The following is a 20222-nucleotide window of genomic DNA, read 5'->3' as shown; positions in this document are numbered from 1 at the left end:
CCACAGCCAACCAGATGCCTCTCAGAGGCCCAGCAGCAGGAAAGAAAGGCCGATCCTTCCTCCACCTTTGCTTCCCTGCAATGAGTATTGAAGCATACTGCTTCTGAACCGGAGGATAGCATATAAATCCAAGACTAGAAGAGAGTGATAGACATATCATTCCGTGAATTCATCCAAGCCCCTTTTAAAGTCATCTAAACTAGGCGCTATTACCACATCTTGTGGTAGAAAGTTTCATAGATAACCAAGTAGTCTGTGAAATAGTACTTTTTGTCTGTTCTAAATCTCCTGAAAGTCAGTTTCACAGAATGACTCCCTGGCCTTATGAGAGGAGAGCTGGTCTTGTGCTAGCAAGCAGGAAAATGGCCACCAAAATGATCCGAGCACCTTCCTTATGTAGAAAGACTACAGTTTGGGGTGGGTGGGTTGCTTTTTAGTTTTAAAAACAGGATTGAGACTATAAAATAACTCATGGTGGGGAGAAAATGGATAGGGAAGAGGGTTTGCTTCCTCTTTACAATCCTAGAATTAGGAACATAGGAAGCTGCCTTACACAGAGTCAGGCCATTGTTCCATCTAACTCAATATTGCCTACACAGACTGGCAGCGGCTTCAAGGTTACAGGCAGGAGTCTCTCTCAACCCTATCTGCAGATGCCAGGGAGGGAATTTGGAACCTTCTGCAAGCAGATGCTCTTCCTAGAGCAGACCCATCCTCTAAGGCAGTGTTTCTCAACATTTTTTGAGATATGGACCGGTTTATTATTCGTGTGCAGTTTCCTGGACCAGCAGTTAGTAAGGGGGTTGTACCCCCCCAAAAAACAATGTTGGGCAGCTCTCCAGAGCTCATTTCCGGGCAGCCCTCACTGCTGGATAATGTTCATTTCGAGGAAGCGAAATGAATGTTATCCAGCAGCGAGGGCTGCCTGGAAATGAGCTCCAGAGAGCCCCCACCGGCCCAGATTTTTTTTGGGGGGGAGGGGTGATTTTTATTAGTGATGCTTCAGACTGGTACCCCACACCTTGTGGACCGGCACAGGTCCGCGGACCGGTAGTTGAGAAACACTGCCCTAAGGGGAATATCTTACAGTGTTCACATGTAGTCTCCCATTTAAGCACTATAGCTGAACAGGATGTATGAAAGCTGGCATACTTCAGGTTTGCAAAGGAATATAATTCAAGGGAAGTGGGTGGTGGAGGAGAGAAAAAGCAAAGCAATAACTGCCTATGGCTGGTCCACTTTCACTGAGTGAAAGATATGCAATAGCAGAAAACCTATAAGTGATGTATGCACAAGGCATACATCACAAGGGTGCATGCATGTGTATACAAGTAAGAAGGGGGAAGGAGAAGAGAGGAGAGAAATGTGTGTATAGAAAGTATTGGACATTATGCTGATCTCCAAGTATTTTAATATGGGAAGAGCAGGAAGTAACATCTGAAGTTAAATTAATGAAGTTTTGGCTCATATATTACAAGGAAATTTCTCATATCAGAAGAGTGGGTCTACAAGTTAAATGTTATTCTACTGCCATTGTTAATTGAAGATAGTTAAAACAATAGCAGCAAGCAAATTAGCATGGTTACCACACAGAAAATTAGCATGGTGCAAAGACAAACCCACATAACTAGAAAGGTACAGAGATACAAACTCTCTGTGTTACCTACTTTGCTCTCGAGGAAGCTGAAAGGGGGAAAAAAGGAATATTATCAGCAGAAGTATATAAATTACTCTCTAATAATATACAACTGGACATCTGTGAGCATTCTCTAAAGGGATCAGATTTATACCCACAGCATTCAGCCTATTCACAAAGAGCACTCTGTCTCTACCTCACCCCAGAATAAGAGTTCTGGCTCTCGATCTATGCGCACCCCACCATTGCTGGAAGATCGCAGGAATTCTCTTTGCCTTATGGACATATTGTTAGAATTTCCAAAAGTGCAAAGAACGGAGGAGCTTCATCCAAGTCACTGGGGACCGTCAGCAGCTCAGCGTGGTGAAAAATAAGTGTCACAAACTTGTTAACTTCACTTTGGGGTAGATGTACAAACCTTCTATGTGTGGGTTTCCAAGAAGAGGGGGCAAAAACAATTTATTCTTAAAGGAATGGCAACCCAATATTCGGTATTAAGAGAAGTTTCTTTGTTTCAGCACTTGATGTTTCTAGTTTCCTGTATCTTTTCCACATATATGGTTTGAAATGAGTCAATTTTCTACCTACCTACCTCTCCTCCACCCTCATTCCCAGCCCAACATTCAAATTCAAACTCCTTTTCCCACTTAAAACTCCACCCTCCAAGAATCTGACCTCAACATTCCATGTCTGAGCGATTCCCCTTTTCCCACCCAGACACACCCCAGACCAACATTATCTACAGAAGTCTCTTGCTGCTCCCTAACTCCCCAGCCTCCCAACACAGCTGAAATAGCAGAGCTGTGTTCTCCCATAACAGCGGCAGAGAGTCAAGCACTCTCCCCTTCCCTCTCATAACGGGAGAGATGAATTAATAACCCAAGTGAAGAATATGCTGGCAATTCTCCAGGAAATTGCAGCCAGGCAGCTCCAGTTACAACTGCTTTCTTTCAACAGCTCTAAGCAGCCTCAAATATTCTCACCCTACTGCTACTATTTTTCAACCGCTCTGCCAATCCTTTCCCCCCCAATCACTCCCTTTTTCTGTCATGCACAGAGGGCTAAGGATTCCATCATAGTTTATTTTGAACCAAACCAGGATTTGAAACCACAGATTTGAAATTGGTTTGTAACCAGAGTGTCTTAACTGTGTTTCCTGTTAGATATGAAACTAGAACTCTGGTTTGTGCTACTTTAAATCCTGACTTGTTTCATTGCTCCCAGTCTAGATCAGCTTCGAAACAAAGCAACTCTAGGCTGTAATACAACCTTGCTAGCACTCATGAAAACTGCCTTCTCCCTATGCCAAGGAATAGCTTGTCACACCCCTTATCATAGCTCTAAAATGCAAAGACCACCTCTTTAAATGCTTAGGAAGGCACCTGGCCACTCTTGCTGTTCTTAAAGTCTCCCCATGCAAACAGGGAGGCTTTAAGAAGTGGTCTGAGTGGCTGAGAGCCTTCCTTGCAGCCTCTCTAAGCCCCAGAAGGCTTAGGGAGGGAGGGAGGAAGGCCCCTGGTCATTCACACCCCTCTTTAAGCTTTCCCAAGTGCCAGCTGGGCAGTGGGGAGTGTGGCCATTTGATGGACACTCTCCCTGCTTCTTAGCTGGCAAAAAGAGGCAGCGTGAATGGCTGGAAATTCAGTTATTGCGAGGGTAGAAAACTGCAAATAACTGGTACTCCCAGGTGAGTCCATGAAGTGAGAACCCACGGAAAACGAGGGTCTCCTGTATATTAAAAAAACCAGAGTTTTTACTTACAAGTGCTGGGTCTCTCATAACGTTCACGCTAGGAGGAAAAAGATATTTGATTCACTTTTATTATATTCAATGTAAGGGGGAAATAATCAAAGTAAAAAACAGTGGGGGTTTTTAATAATTTGTCCAGGAAAAAAAGATGTAAGACTATTTCCTGTCTATCTGCACTTTGGTTAATTAAGCACTCCAATTTGCTTAAATATCCCCAATCCTGATCTTGGGAAAAGGAAGCTATGACGCAAGGCAGTTTATAATTCTGTGCACTCTAATTCAGGAGTAAATGGTACCCCATAGATCTTCCCTTGGTACACGGGAGATCTATGGGGGCTGAAGCGGAAAGGCAGATGACTGGAGCGCAAGTGGAGAAAGACTCAACTTGAGTCTGACAGATTACAACATAGAAAAACATTTCTACGACATAGCATTTAAAGATCTATGCTCAGGCAATATGTGGAACAAAGAAACAATTCTTTTCTGTCTGTATTGCATCTGCAAGCTCATGTCTTGCAGAGTTGTTCAGGGTTGTGATGGGGCTAGTACATGCCCCTCCTTCCTTGAATCAGAATTTGGAACCATCAATTACCCATTGTGAAGTTTTTAATGAGTTCCTTGTAGACAAAATCTCTTGTATTTGGGCCAACTTAGATGGAGATTCCATAATTATTGTGGTGTCTGAATCAAAGGTGTCCAGGAACTCTTCTTGTGTAATTCAGCTGGATCAGTTCCAGTTTGTGACTACTGAGGATGTGGACAAGCTGCTTGAAACAGTGAGACCTACCACCTGTTCTCTTGACTCTTGTCCAACATGGCTTATTCTATCTGGCAGAGAGGTTGTTGTAAGAAATCATAAATGCTTCTCTGAGGGAGGGCAGGATGCCTCCTTGTCTTAAGGAGGCAATTATTAGATCTCTTTTGAAGAAGCCTGCCTTGGATCCCTTGGAGTTAAGCAATTATAGGCCTATCTCCAACCTCCCATGGCTGGGCAAGGTAATTGAGAGGGTGGTGGCCTCCCAACTCCAGACAGTCTTGGAGGAAACTTATAATCTAGATCCATTTCAAACTGGCTTTCGAGCGGATTATGGGTTGCAGCCTACCTTGGTCGGCCTGATGGATGATCTCCAATTGGGAATTGACAGAGGAAGTGTGACTCTGTTGGTCCTTTTGGATCTCTCAGCAGCTTTCAATACTATTGACTATAGTATCCTTCTGGAATGTTGAGAGTGTTGGGGGTGGGAGGCATTGTTTTACAGTGGTTCCGCTCCTACCTCTCAGAGAGATTCCAGATGGTGTTGCTTGGAGACTGTCGCTCTTTGAAATGTGAACTTATGTATGGTGTCCCTCAGGGCTCCATACTGTCTGCAATGCTTTGTAACATCTACATGAAACTACTTGGAGAGATCATCAGTAGATTTGGTGCAGGGTGTTAAGACTTAACTTCTGATGACACCCAGATCTATTTCTCCATGTCAACGTCATCAGGAGAAGGCATAATTTCCCTAAATGCCTGCCTGAAGGCAGTAAAGGGGTGGATGAGGTATAATAAATTGAGACTGAATCCAGATAAGATGGAGGTACTTATTGTGCAGGGTTGAAATTCTAGAGAAAATTTTTATCTGTCTGTTGTATCTGGGATCACACTTCCCCAAAAGGAAGAAGTACACAGCCTGGAAGTGCATCTGGATCCAAACCTCTCCCTGGTAGTTCAGGTTAAGGCAGTGGCTAGAGTGCTTTCTATCAGCTTTGGCTGATACGCCAGCTGCGTCCGTTTCTTGAGATGAACCACCTCAAAATGGTGGCACAACATATGCTGGTAACTTCTAGACTTAACTTGTGCAATGTGCTCTATGTGGGGCTGCCTTTGTACGAAGTCCAGAAACTGCAGTTGGTACAGAATGCTGCAGCCAGGTTGGTCTCTGAATCATCTCAGAGAGATCATATGACTCCTGTGTTGAAAGAGCTACACTGGCTGCCGATAAGTTTCTAGGCAAAATACAGAGTGCTGGTTATAACCTATAAAGCCCTAAACGGCTTAGTTCCTGGGTATTTAAGAGAACATCTTCTTCATTATTAGTCCCATCACCCATTGAAATCATCCAGAGAGGGTTGTCTCCAGTTGCCACTGGCTTGTCTGGTGGCCACGCGGGGACGGGCCTTCTCTGTTGCTGCCCCAAGACTTTGGAATGCAATCTCTACTGAAATACGGGCCTCCCTATCTTTGACAACTTTTAAAAAGCACTTGAAGACTTACCTCTTCACCCAAGCATTTTAATCTGACACCAGTTTTAAATTGTTTTAAGGTTTTTATTTCCTGTGTTTTAACCTGTTTTGTGTCACTGTAAACCACCCTGAGACAAAAGCTTGGGGTGGTGTACAAATTTGATAAATAAATAAAATACATAAATCCCACTGAACTCATTGGGACTTGCTTCCAAATAATCTTGCCCAGGACCAGGCTGTAACTCTTCAAATCCTAGGCATACCTGGAAGCAAGTTTCAGTGAAATCAGTTCGTTTACCTTTGAGTAAACATGCTCAGAACAAAAATGGACCACAAGTAAATGATTGCAGTTATAATACATGCTAGTTTTTATTTCAAATCTCTGCACCCTGGACATTCATTCTTATAACTGGGTCCATATTAGCCTTGGTCTGCCTGTGAAGTAGGAAGTTGGTGTATGAATTCTGAGGGTGCCAAACTGAATAGAATATTAGGTCTTTACCAACTGTTAAAATTCTACAATTACAGAAAGATATCAGGAGGAAAGAATAATCCCCTACCTGCCCATGTGTAGCACCATATGCATGGTCAGCAACACCATGCCGCCCAACCAGAATGATGTAATAATTAAATGAATAATTCTTTATAAATGGTGAATAATGTATTCATTATTCACTGTCTGACTAGAATGATTTAAATTATTTAAATGTTTCAAAATTTTGTTTTATAACTTGTAAAATTCATCAACACTTTGTTCCTTTATTACGATCACAGACCAGCACAGCTTGGCTAATGTGATTTAGTTATTGTTTCAATTTAATGGCTTGTAACCCAATCGTTTTGCTTTGCTTACTGTTTGTTGTGCACTGCTGGTCGATAAGCATAATAAAGGATTAGTATTACCAATGGAGGTTTCCAGCTCACCTTATACATTTTTAAACCTTCAGCCTCCTCTACTTCTTTTGCTATCCGTTTAAGAAATCTAACTTTATCTTCTTGCCCATCGTTTGCAGTCCTTTTTGCTTTTTCTGCATGATGTTTCATCTGCCAAGACAATGGAAATACAGAGGTCAACCATTTTACATTTCTGTTCATTTATTTTGACCTGCCCCATTCTAAAATATTTGGAGATGACAAAAATCATTGCAATCTATGAGTGAAATATTATGGTTTTGTCATCACATCATGACAACCAACATCACTACACTTCATTACTGAGGTCCAGGTGAGCTCCACTGCCCCCCAAAGAAGAATGCATGACCATCCACGTGCCCTCTCCTGGGTATCAAAGCCCTCCAACTCCATCTACTTCAAGTGTCAAACTAGCTCATCCAGGCTTCTAACAGCCTGTCCCAAAAGCCTAAAGTACACAGAGAAGTACTAAAGATAGAGACTTGGGTGCTACAAAAGAAACTGGGGAAGTTGTGGGGTTTATACCCCAGCCCCAATAAGACAGAAGCAGTGACATTAGCGCATAATAGCCATGGCTTTCAGTGATTATACACCAATTCCCAACGTATGTGAAACAAGATGAGCCTGAGCTCCTAATCTAGAAAGGTCAAGATACCTATCAAGTAGGATTATTCCCAGGATTGGAAAATACCAACTGAATGATATAACTTTTAAATTTTTAATCAGATTTGTTTTATATTTTAATTGTGTCTTTTTTTTTTTACAATCTTGTTTTTAAATTTTGCTGTAAACTGCCTTGGGATTGTTTTAATGAAAGGAGATATATAAATTTAACAATCAATCAAACTTGTTAAAAATAAATAGATACAATGGAAAAACAAGAGTAGCAGCGTTGTCAAAAGAGTGTGTACACCTGCAGAGAAATCTAAGAAGGTGGACATGGTAGCCCAGTGGAGAGTATTTGGGCAAGAACTGGAGGAAGAAATAAAGACAACACTGTGATTGAAGGTTGTTACAGACCTCCATATTAAAGAGAGTATAAGGACAATGCTTTCTCGGAACAGATTCCAGATGGGTCAAGGAAGCATGAGTTAGTAGTAATAATGTAGGACATCCAATACTCCAAAAGGCCATTCACACAATCATTTTGGGTGGGGCTGAGGGGAGGGAAGGACACAATCTACATTCTCTCACATGATACTCGCTGCTCCAGGATCACTCACGCCAGGCACCCACATGACTGGCGCACAAGTGATCCCCGAGTGTTGAGGGGACGGGGTGGAAAACAGGTTGCCACCTCCCACAATGCATCGCACAAGGAGCATGCTGCACTGGGGAATTTCCCTACTGCCAGGCACTCCTTCCCCCAGTTCTATGGAAGTCTGGGCTGCTGGAAGCTCGAGCTTCCACATGACCAGGCATTAACTAAAGAAATATCTGACATGGTATGACATTTTAAGCTCTAAAGGTGTGTATGTTTGTGGAAGCAGGGAGAGTTTCTAGCTTATACAAGTTTTATTAACAACTGGGAAGTCATGGATGCCTTCAAGGTCTTACAAACAGTGACTTTCCACAATCAGTTGAAAGTTAGTAACCAATCTGGGAGAGAGGGGAGTACACCGTGTACCAGAAGGGTACATGGTAGGGATGTGCATGGAACAAGATTTGTGTCCTGTTCTGAACTCGGAACAGAATGCAAATGCCTAGAACGTTCTGTCTGAACAACTGGTTGTTCCAACAGAACAAGTATGCAATTTTCCGAGTGCCATTTTGGAGGCCTGTTTTCCCCTTGCTGACTGGTTTTCTGATTAACCTGCAGTCTCCTTGCTTCTTGGTTGGCTTGTTATCATAGAAATAAACTTGTTTTGTATCACAACAAGCAAATAAAGAAGCAAGGAGATGGCACTGGCTTCTGACTGGATTGCAAAAACCAGTCAGCAAGTCGGGGAAAGGCATCCAAATGGCACTTGGAACATTCAAAATGTTCCAACTCTGAACTGGGTCATACCACTCAGAGCTCAAAACATACCCTTCATTTGAAAGACACTCTGTTTCGAGCTAAAAATGGCCCATTTCAAGTCAAAACGTTTCGAGCTCAAAACATTCTGCATATCCCTAGCACATGATGTGCATGCTCCTGTGTGGCATGTCATCTGAAGCTGCTTGCATCTGGTTCCTGCCTCACTCTCCCAAGGTACTACCAACTTCTATCACTAAGGTTTCAAGCTGGGTTGACAAAGTAGGTAGAATTGTCAGGTGGATGTTGGGAACTGGGCGCATTGGTGGCTTCAGATGATATGCCACATGCAAACATGCACACCTGACACCTCTGGTTCCTTCTCCTGGCCTTCCTACTGACTTTCAATTGATCATGTGAAGCCACACAGATGTATGCACATAACATCCTTCTGCCTGCATACTGAAGGTATTTATCTTTCCTACTTTAAGGAGAAAGATCCCAGCTGTATGAGGTACATGTCACTATTTTCATTTTGAACTATGTACCCAGAAAAAACAAGCAATATGCTGTGCAAGTGTGCACCTTTAAAAAGTGCATTCTGAGCTTGGTGGCTGAAAAAAGCTGAATATAAAGCCACACGCCCCCCACCCACCTCTCACTAGGCAAAAACATGAAGGCCAGAAGTTAAGCCTTACATAGGTAACATCTTTATTTTAGCCTTTCTGGTGCCTTGTAAAAAAAACCTAGAGGTAACATACAAGATATGATTTTCTGTGTCTTTGGCCAATGAGATGTTGTATCAGTGGTGCCAATTCTGTAGTAAAGCAGCATAGCTGGCATTCATAAGAAGGTTCTCTTCTCCCTTTAAATCGTACTTCAACCACATATTCCAAGCCTATAAACACAGAAAAAGAAAGAGCACAAGTTTTTGTCCAAGCAACAGAATTAGTTCCATAAACATATTACACACTCTTTCTCCCCCTTCCAAGATAGAAAGGGTTTACTACATCAGTCAATGTGGTGATTCTCTTTATTTAGCAGGGGAGAGTAAATGGCTCTATCCATCCCCAGCACAGTATCTCCAGTGACTGTTGCTGATGTCTATCTTATGTTTTTGTTTAGAGCAGGAGGCTGTTGGTTTGAATACCTGCTGGTGTGCTTCCCAGAATATGGGAAACTCCTATATCGGGCAGCAGCGATATAGGAAAGTGCTGAAAGGCATCATCTCATACTGCACGGAAGAAGGCAATGGTAAATTCCTCCTGTATTCTACCAAAAACCCCACATGGCTCTGAGGTCACCAGGAGTCAACACCAACTCAATGGCACAACCTAAGACCTAAGAATTAATCAGGGTGGCCAGGTAACCTAGTCAGTTGTGCGAGAATGAGTATATTGTGGGAGTCTATAGAAAGGGCAATGAAGGAGTACATGTTCTGTGGTTTTGACTTGCCCAGTATTGCATGGGCACAGGTGTTCTGAGAAAGATCTTCCTGTATCTTCCATCTAGTACAGCACCAAAGCAGGCCAAGGTGAAGGTCTTTCTGATTGGAGGCCTCAAGCTGCCTAAGGTAAATAGCAGGTGTTGCCATGTATCTTAAGACTTTCTGAAATAAGGAAGTTCGGGTCCCTGCCTAGGTCAGCTTGGCGCTCTATGTCTATTATGCACTGTTTGAGGAGTGTTATGGCCTGCTCATGACCCATGGAGGTGGTGGGCAGGGTATAGCCTAAGTGATGCTATTTTCATCACCAGAGTTAGTTTCTATTTGGATTGGTAATCATCCTGTAGCATTAGGGGGGCTAGGCCAGCGACTTGGCTCCAAATAATTTTAGGGCTGTGGGTATGTATTGTCCTCTTGTGAGGAAGAATTTTAGGATAATGGTGGCACTTCTCTTGGTGTTTAATGCAATGTAGTTGCCATGGGTCTTGGTCTTCCTAATGCCAGAGGTGTGGAGGACCATCCCCCAGGTATTTGAAGCATGTGACTTGCTCGACTGTATGCCCCGTTATGTGCCACAAGTATGTCTTTGGTCTGTTGGCAAAGACCATGATTTTGGTTTGTGACAGTTGATTTCTAGTTGATCCTCCTTACAGTATTGAGTGAGTGCTCTCAGAGATCTATAGGGGTCCTAGAGAGGATTGCAGAACTGTCTGCGTAGAGCAGGGTGGAGATGTGTTTTCCCGAGGGCTTGGTGGGGTGAAAGTCCAGGTTGTTTTGATGACCCGCCATGGTGTTTATGTAGAAGTTAAACAGGAGCAGAGCCAGTATGCAGCCCTGCTTAACACCCTTGCGGGTTGAGACAGTGCTTGATAGATGACCCTGGGGGTTACATCTGACCTTGAGTGATGTATCATGTGAAGGGTGCGAATAGATTGCAGCAAGCACCAGTTGTTCATGGTTCTAGTTTTCACCACAATTTGGCTCGAGATATAGAGTCAAATGCAGACTTGAGATCTCTAAATGCTGCATAAAGGGAGACTGGAGAGGGGGTGAAGTATTTTTCGATTAAATGCTGTACAACCAGGAACTGGTCAATGGTGGACCATACCTCCCTAAATCCAGCCTGTTCTTCTGCTAAGAGGTTTCCTTGTTAGAACATAAGAAACCTCAGAAACACCTGCTGGACCCTAGCCCTATCTAGTTCAACATTCTGTTTCACACAGTGGCCCACCAAACTGTTCCAGCCAGTCCGTTAGTTTCCATGACAAGATGTCTGGCAAAGATGACTGTGCCGAGCAGGCAGATGAGTAATTCAGTGTGTAATCCCTTCTGATGGGTAGCTGAGTGGGTAATCCCTTCTACCCTTTTTGAATATGGGAACAATAACTGCTAGCTCCCCAGTCCCTGGGAATATGACCATGCCTATCAATGTAAGTAGACAGTGAGGTAAACCCTCCCTATAAGAACAAGAATGTCAAGGAGAAGGCAAGGCTAGGACAGAACCATTCTGATATGCTTCCTTTCCTTTTGGAAGACTATTTTGTCAATTAAGCCACCATTTACAGCCCAGATATATTTACCACCTCAGTGAGAACTAAGCCAAATACTTATATTGGTTTTCCACACAGTGTAGCTGATTGTTCCTACACAAAAATTGTTGCTGCATAGAAAGAGTACCATGTACACCTTATCAAAGATGTAAATTTTGAAGCCATGGGATTGTTGATTTAAAGTGACAAGTAATTGAGCAACTAAAATATATACTATACCTATTTCATAACATTTTAAAACATACTTTGTCCTAGACACAATATTAAATATATATAATTTATTTAGTACATAAAATTTTCCATTTAAAATAAAACTAAGGCATTTATACCTTTTATTGTCATTAGTATACTAAATAATTACAAATATATTTAGTGCTAGAAATTCATCTGCAAGCTGCTACGATCTGAAGCACTGGGAAATGTCAGATATTTCGCCAGTTGAATATTAAGGAGGGGGAGTTGAAAAATATTGCAGAGCTGACATACTGCCTTCTGTAGATCTTGGTGTTAAGATGGGATGGGATGGCACCCAGAAGAAGCAGATTCCAAGCTACCCAATTTAAATGTTTAGGTTTCTTCCAAAGTTTTGCTACCCACAACAAGCCTTTTACAACATCTACCCCCTTTGATATTTTTTTAAGTCTTTCCAAACAAGCAGGCAGGGCAATAGGCTACTTGTTTCCATATAGGAGAGTGAAACATGGTGTCACAGTTCTTTGAGGTAAGGTATTATCTGCAAGATGAGCAGGAGCTACATCAGGAAAGTAGTACATCCACCACACTCCAAATCAAAGAGGATAGCAGGACAGAGCAACAGTTAAAAAAGGAGCCCTAGGAAGGGCTTAGGGCTACGCATTCTTCTAGTAAGTGTAACAGTGTGTCTTGTGAGGGGGTGGAAACCAAGATGCATCTGGCATCCGAGAATTAAATATAACCCGATATTATACAGGATTAGAACTGTAATTATGTTTTGTTAACTCTGTATGGTAAGTAAATCTGTTGCACTTCAATAAAGTTTACCTACAATATCTAACCCTATTCAGACTTTTTTTATTTTTAAGGGTAGTATACATGAGTACATAATCCCATGAGCATCCAGAAGCCCCGCTCCTGGTGCTGATGCACTAGAAGGCCTCCCCCACCGATTCTTCAGAATTTGTCTGAAGAGGCAAACACAATAACCATTCCATAATCACTTTGGTTCTGTTTCTATGATCAGCAGCCCCAGGCTGCCGATCACAGAAATGCCCATCACTGTTACAGAATTTGCCTCTTCAAACAAATGTTCTAACTATGAAAAGCATGTGGGGTGAGACTTCCTGGCACATTAGCAATAGGTTGAGACTTTCAGATGCACTTTATATATTTCAAACAGTCTTCCCCCGCGCTCCCCTCCCAACAGTCTGAACAGGGTTTCTGGAAGTACCCTGTTTCCCCGAAAATAAGGCCTAGCAGTAATTTCTGATGTACCGCTAATTGCCCTAGTGCATTTTTGGGGGCTAAAATTAATATAAGACACTGTCTTATTTTCGGGGAAACACGGTATAATCCAGATACAGAGCAAGAGAAACAACATAATCTTCCCTCACTTCTCTGGATGTCTAAAGACAGCAGTTTTATACAATGGGAAGCTATTCATGTTAGCAGGACACAACACACATCCAGAGCTGAGAGAACTACTAGAGGCATTTGCTTAGGAAATTTACTGTAATCAAACCACCTGTCACCAGAAGCAACCTGAGAATCTTGGTTCATCTTTTAAAATGTCACTGAACAAGATTATGGATAAAGAAGCCAGTTCTCTACATTTCAGTTCTTTGTCAGTCTAGTAAGATCGAGAAATGGTACCCAGATTTGCACATAGTTGTCAATGGCCTTCACTAAGTCCTGGAAGGAAGAAAACTGTCTATAGCTGACAGAACTACTGGGAGGGGGCCAACTCTGCTTCTACCTCATCCCAACATTAATTAGTTTATTATTTATTGATTGATTTGATTTCTATCAATCATGGCTAAGACCCTTCCAAAAATGGCTAAGAGCAATTAGGCAGCCAAACCTTCATGAAGAGGAGCCACATGGGGAATCATAGCATCTGTGTACATCTTTTGGATCTCAGCAATATATAAAGCCTCCCTCCACAAGCATCTCATCTCTCACATAAGAAGCATTTTGTTAAAATCTATAGGCTAAATAGTCAGAACACTGACCAAACTGAAAATACGTACCGACAAGAGGTTCGTCTCTCTTTGGATCCTTCATGTAATCTTTCAGACACCTTATATATTTTGCAAGTGGTTTATATCCTAAAAAACAAAACAATGTGTATTACATGCATGACAAACATTTCTCACACTTTCAACCTAAACCAATACAAAGAATACATACAACTAGCAGACCCGGCACAGCATCTGCACCGCTAGTTTGTTGCGGTGCTTTCTTTCCCTGCCAGCTGGGCGTGGCTCCAGCGGCTGGGCTCCCCTCTCCGCTGCCCGCCTCCTCTCACCTTTCCCTACCCGCCTGCTGGGAGCGCTTTCTTTCTGCCGCCCACCCAGCTAGGTTCCTCTCAGCGGTGCGGCCCGCTGTCCTAAAGGCTCCTATGCGCCCGGGCTCCACTGCCCACCCAAAGCCTGGAACTCTAGTGAGTGGTGCTGCCACTCTCGCGAGAGTTCTGCCACACATCTCCCAGGATCGTCTACAAGAATTAATTACATAGATGGTATAGATCATTGGGCCAACTAGATGAAAAGTGCTAGAAGCCTAGGATTCTCAGAACCACACAATTTCAGAGCTAGAAGGGATCTTGGAGATCTTCTAAACCAATCCCCTTCTTAGTGCAGGAAACTGCAAAGGAGAACCCATCATTTACCAGGCAGACTGTTCCACTGTTGAACAGCTCTTAGGGTTAGGAAATTCCTTCTAAAGTCTAGCCTAGATCTGCTTGCCTGTAATTTCAACCCATTGATTCTAGTCCTGCTGCCTTCCTGCTGCATGTATCCTTAGTGTTAACAGTTAAAATAGACACCAGTAACTCCCCCCATCTTATTTTATATTAATTTTGGTTTTAATAGTGCTTTGAGAAGACGACTTGAAAGCTAAACTAAAATATGTTTAAAGTAACTACTCTAATGGAAGATATTATTTCACATATTCCAGGTCAGTTATTTAGAACCAAAAGAGCAAAGGACAGCACTCTGTCTCCCACAGAAGCCAGGTAGATGCTCTTGGGCAGTTCCATAAGCAAAGCCAACAATGGAGACTGTCATTCTCCATTTGTTCCCAATATCTAGAAATCAGAGATATACTAGTTTTAAAGAAGGAGGCTCTATTTCCACCATTGTAGGCAGTAGGCACTGGTATGTTTATTCTCCATCAATTTGTTTAACACCATTAACAAGTTCTCATTACAGCAGTCTATGACAAATTCAACAGCTGATATCCAAACTGTTACTTATGAGTAATCCAACTGAAATTCTGATACATTAGCCATTTATTTCACTGGGCCTACTCATGAGTAATTTAGTCTGGATTTTAGGCAATAAGTAAAACACTACATTGTCTTGATTCTACTGCCCATTCTACTGTTGATCCTGAGCTATAGTGTTTTGAAAAGGAACATAATCCTGCAATTAATTCCCTCTACCATTCACAATTTAATCAACTGCTACCATGCCCCCTTTTTGCCCACTTAGAAATCCAATAAACCACGGTGTAACAAACTTTGGTCTGAGGCTTGTCTGGATGCAGGAGGAGAATTGGTTGAGGAATGGAATGCTGAAAGTGAGAGAGTGGGAGAATGCTTGGAAAAATACCATTGCGATTTGGGGAAGTTATTTTAGTAATTGAGTCTTTGAAGTGGGGATGAGGCTGGTTCAGATCCTTAGGTTAGGTAGGGTTATGAACCCATTAGAAGCTATCTTCATAAGACATATACCTGAATAAGTGCAACGTACACATTTCGGGACTCTGAATTTTTTCCCTTTCTTGTTCACAACAACGTAAGTAAACCATCTTGTAAGACTCCCAAGAAACTGATTTTCAAGCTTTCAACACCTACCTTGAAATCTGCAGCAAGCATAGCAGGGCTTCAACAGCAGTAATTTTGATTTTTAGAACACTTATATTACTGACTCGATATTTATTGCTGGTATTTCTTACCTGGATCTGGTTCTTGATATATTACTGGATCACCTAGGAAGACACCAATAGCTAGGTTTTCATTTGAACAAGCAACATTGTATACAAGTCTTCTCCTGAAAGGATTTAAGACACTCTGAAGTGTCCCCCGCCCAAGTGAAGGTCTTGCAGTTGGGCCTTCTGGCTAGTTCTGTCCTTTGCACTCTCTGCCTTGTTGGAGCTAGAAGCCTTAGTCTCCCCCACCAGAATTTTACCCCATGTCCTGGCAATCTGACTCTTACATACCCACCAAGTATCACCCTAGGAGATACAATCAAGTTTCTTCATCACCAGGTTATTCCATTCCAGCTCAAATTAGTTTTCACAAGGAACAAGACACACATTTTAACCAGCTTGCCTTTTTCAGATTTCTACAGAAAGTAACCGTCTGTGTGGAGTTAAATATTCCTATTCCACCAAACTTCACTAGAGATGCATATGTCAGGCGGTATTTAAATATGATCAATACACTCATTCATTCGCTATATGGCAAGATTGATTAAGGTCAAACTTGCTCATGCAGTAGTGTGTGTCTCTCTCAATACTGGTCTGAGTACTATCTTACAAAAGTTGCTAGGAATGGTTTGATGTGGTGGCAGAGCCAGATGGCATCCAAGAGCTTGCACTGGTGGTGTACAGTCTCCATACTAGTGTCAGCTCAGCTGCCAACAGGAATACATAATGCTGCCACAAGAATCCTGCTGCATTGGAAAAATATACATTCTGAGCAGCTCTTAGAAGTCTAACTGTAGAAGTTAACAAGAGCTGCCTTCACACAAACGTTTCAGTTAGCTACAAATTAAGAACAGGCACCACGATCACAATCCTAAGCAAGCTCACTCAAAAGTGTCAATAGAATTTGCTTCAAAGCAAGCCATTTAAAATTCTGGTTTAAGGCTAAAACTAGATGTTTTGCAGCAACTAAGGGCTGGGTACTGGGCAACAATTTTGTGCCCAAGACAGAAGCAGCAAACAATGGGTATTCATATTTATTCCACCCATCAGTTCGACGCACTCCGTGCCACTAGAACATTTGCTGTGGCTCAGGGAAAGGAGTGCGGGGAGTAGGCATGGAGTGTGTGCTTCTATTTCTCCCTAGCACTTTTAAGTTGTTAAGTGGCAACCCAGGTTCCTCAGCCTGGTCTGCCACTGAATGTTTATGTTCAGCCTTGATATTCTGAAATAACCCTTTCATTTTTGTGAGGTGGACAAACGTCTACCCACTATCTACATTAAAATAAATTATTTCCGTAACTGCAAATCAAAGGCAAAATCAAAATCAATTTTGCAGTGTTGAATCAGTCTAGAGAGACTAGCAGAAATACAGGACTGTTTAAATATTTAAACATTTATCAAGCTAGAACTATCACAACCATAAGAGAGGAAAGTAAAGTTTTATTTACCTTTTGCCTTCAGAATTCTCTCTCTCTAGATAAAAGGTGCACATGTTCCCAAAATAAAAGGAGAAAACAATTAATGAACTATTTTTTCTCCTAAAGATAGTAAAATGTTACCCTGATCATAGCTTTTGCAGACAAATGATAATGAAGGTCAACTTTACCAATAAAAGCAAAAAGTACTCCCTTCATGATTTTCTGCAAAAGCTAGAAAGTGTTGAAGAAAGAAATGTTGAATTCCAAGGAATACTGCAAGGTTAACCCAAGTTCAATTCTGGTATTGCTCATAAGTATTGGTAGATTCTTGCAAATGACGTGGCCTCAGTAGACAGATTTGAGGGATGCCAACGTCTTGATTTTTGCACAATTACAGCTCCTACAATCCTAGGATCTGGAATCCCCCCAAAAATCAAGATTTTGGGCCATTTGGTGAAATCTGATGTGCAATCAAGTTTGCCGCTTTAGGCATTTCAGCAATTAGGAGATGCACGATGCTGAAAAATTCCATCAACAAAACAGAATTCAACTTTTTGTTAGGAATTAGAAGAGGCGGCTATGGAAAAGATGCTAACAACAAAAAACTGACCTCTCAGTAGGGCCATGTAAAAACACTAAAGTCAATCTCTGAAACCGCCTTCCACCATTTCAAAAACATTTTTTGCTACAACACACACACATACAGACACTTTGATCAGAATAATCCAAGAGAGATGTGAGGCATGTTTGAACTATTCAGTGCCCAAAAGCAGATCCTGCATATGAGGCAATAACTTCTAAACCACCTATCCAGAGAACCTGGTTAATTTCTACCACCCCAAGCCAGACTACGTAAGTACATCTTGCCCATTAGATACTGACTGGGTTCAGATATAATGCAAAACTAGTTTATTAAGCCAAAAACATGGTTTCATCTTATGTCTGAACCCAAGCCTACTCACAAACCATGATTTGTTTGGAGCCAACAAACCAGTATCTGAAGCTATGGTTTAAAGTTGGTTTTCAAACTGCAGTTTGAGCTAACGGTTTTACATTATGACTAAATTAACAGACATTCATAAGCCACAGATAGGGACACCGTTCCACTTAAAGAGGCTGTTGAACTATGGTGACGCAAATGAACTTAAAAGCTTCACTCACATAGATGAAACACAGTGGACAACCTATAGTTTGCCCTTTACATGTCTGGGAGCTCAAATTAGCATGCCTGAACCCAGCCACTACTGCATGTGGAGTGAGCATTTATGGTGGAGAAAGTGAACTTCTGACGTGATTAGTTAAATCATAAGTAAACAGATGAATGCTAGATTTGACCTTTAAAAAAAAAAACCCACTAAAAATGCATATTTTAAAATCCTGGTATGACAGATTAGTGTACAGAAAAACTTCTACCAAATTCCTTTATACTGTTTCATCAATAGCACTGGCAGTGAGTTGTAGAAGTCAAGCTTCCATTTCTAAGTTATTAGGATTGTGTAGATAATCTCCAGAATGCAAAAAGCAAAACAAAACTCAAAATATTATTTTGGCTAGGAACAAAATTAAACACAAATATCAGAATGCAACTGAAAATTTCTACAAGTTTATTTCAGAGAATTTAGTCCAGAGCCTAAAAAACTTATTTTGAGTGAGAGCAAGTACATAGAGTGAAGGTAAAGAGACTACAAGAGAACCCTGTAGCGCGGATAGTGAAACCACGAATAATAGGGCAATGGGAAATGGGGGTTTAAGTTCCTGAGGCAGTGAGACAAAAGGGCAGCAGGATGAAAAATGGACTGAAAGTGAGGAAAACGGGGGGGGGGGGGGGGCGCGGCGGCTGCCATGCTCTGTGTCCCCAACTGTCCAGCAATGCCCTCCAAAAGTTTTTTTAAAAATAACTTTTCTGTTGCAATTAAATAAATAAATCATGGTTTCTTCTTTGTTTCACAAAGTGGCTCCTGTCTTCAAAATGGTGGGTGAAAATTACCTCAGAAGTCATTTCTGCCCATTCTCAATCAGCAGATATGTGCATTTTAACCCTTTATTTGCCTAATTTTATCGCATATTCCAAGGTCAACTGGCAATTACCCAGCTGCCGATATGTGAAGCCACAGATGCCAGGATTTACAAGGTTCTCCTGTACTCTTTACTCCATCTCTATGACTGTTCATAGTCAGCATATTCTCCGTCATACAGGCAAATGGTAGACCCTTCCAATGGATATTATTTCCCATCCTTAGGGAAGAGTTGCAGGAGTGGGGACTCTTTCTTTCCCCAGTTACATTCTGTATACTGAATAAGATATGGCTAAATTAATTACCTCATATGGATCTTATCCAGTACAGCAAATTTAACTGGAAAAGTAAAGAGTCCCCACTCCCACATCTCTTCCCTAAGGATAGAAAGTAACATCTATAAGCAAGGTCAACAGTTGCCCTGAGTAACACCCTAACCACCAACAGGAGAAAATTGCCCTTAGGGATGGCATAAAGTGTGACCTTCTTGCCTTCACTCTTTGACTATGTCACAAGCCTGAAGCATACTCTTTTACATAGTATCCCAACTGACTGTGATTATCCCTAAAGCTGGCACGCCATCAAATGTTACTCTACAAATAAATCCTTGTAGTAGTGTCAGCTGGGATATGGGTTTCCCCCCTCTTGTTAGGTTAAACAACATGTTCAAACAATACACAAATCACAGGGCAGGGAGATGGGAAGATATATTTAAGGACAATATTGTTAAATACATAGAAGAACAGGCCTTGCTGAAAGAGAACCAGCATGAATTCTGGAAGGGCAAGTCTGGCCTCACCAACCTTTTGGAGTTCTTTGAGTGCCAACAGGCATGTGGATAAAGGCGACCCAATTGACATAGTATACTTGGAGGCGGGTCTCACGATCACAGAGACCCACCTGGGAATAGTAAGCGGGGAGACAGTCTGCTCTGGGCGGCCAAAGTGGCCGCCCACACAACTGCTGGCTCTGTTACGGAGCCGGAAGGTGCTGAGGGAAGCAGGGGCTGATTGGCCCCTGGAAGCTCCAGCATGCCCTGCACGAGCGCGCAGGGCATGCTGGAGAGACCTCCGGAGCCGGGAGGCAGCTTTTTGCCTCCCCTCCGGGGGTCTCCTCATGAGTTGCTGCAGCGCGGAGCTGTGCCGCAGCAACTCACAATTGCTTAAACCAGGTTTGCGGAGTGCTTG

The 20222-nt window shown here is 42.1% G+C and overlaps 1 protein-coding gene across 2 annotated transcripts in view; it reads right to left on the bottom strand.

Moving 5' to 3' along the window:
- The window catches only part of LOC128332090 (uncharacterized), a 51002-nt gene that overhangs the window by 18080 nt on the left and 12700 nt on the right, over window positions 1–20222 (bottom strand). The window contains exons 4-10 of one of the 2 annotated variants that reach the window (XM_053266359.1): window positions 17051–17075; window positions 15630–15662; window positions 13700–13777; window positions 9242–9378; window positions 6536–6655; window positions 3398–3425; window positions 1668–1683 (exon numbers count right to left, since the gene is read on the bottom strand). In XM_053266359.1, coding sequence (XP_053122334.1) covers window positions 1668–1683; window positions 3398–3425; window positions 6536–6655; window positions 9242–9378; window positions 13700–13777; window positions 15630–15662; window positions 17051–17075 — 437 coding nt within the window. The remainder of the gene's footprint in view (window positions 1–1667; window positions 1684–3397; window positions 3426–6535; window positions 6656–9241; window positions 9379–13699; window positions 13778–15629; window positions 15663–17050; window positions 17076–20222) is intronic. The other variant, XM_053266360.1, reaches the window with a different exon arrangement.

Source organism: Hemicordylus capensis, chromosome 6 (genome assembly GCF_027244095.1).
Source record: "Hemicordylus capensis ecotype Gifberg chromosome 6, rHemCap1.1.pri, whole genome shotgun sequence".
Lineage (NCBI taxonomy): Eukaryota > Metazoa > Chordata > Lepidosauria > Squamata > Cordylidae > Hemicordylus > Hemicordylus capensis.
The sequence above is the reverse complement of the archived record's forward strand: the minus strand, read 5'-3'. Positions and strand labels throughout refer to the sequence as shown.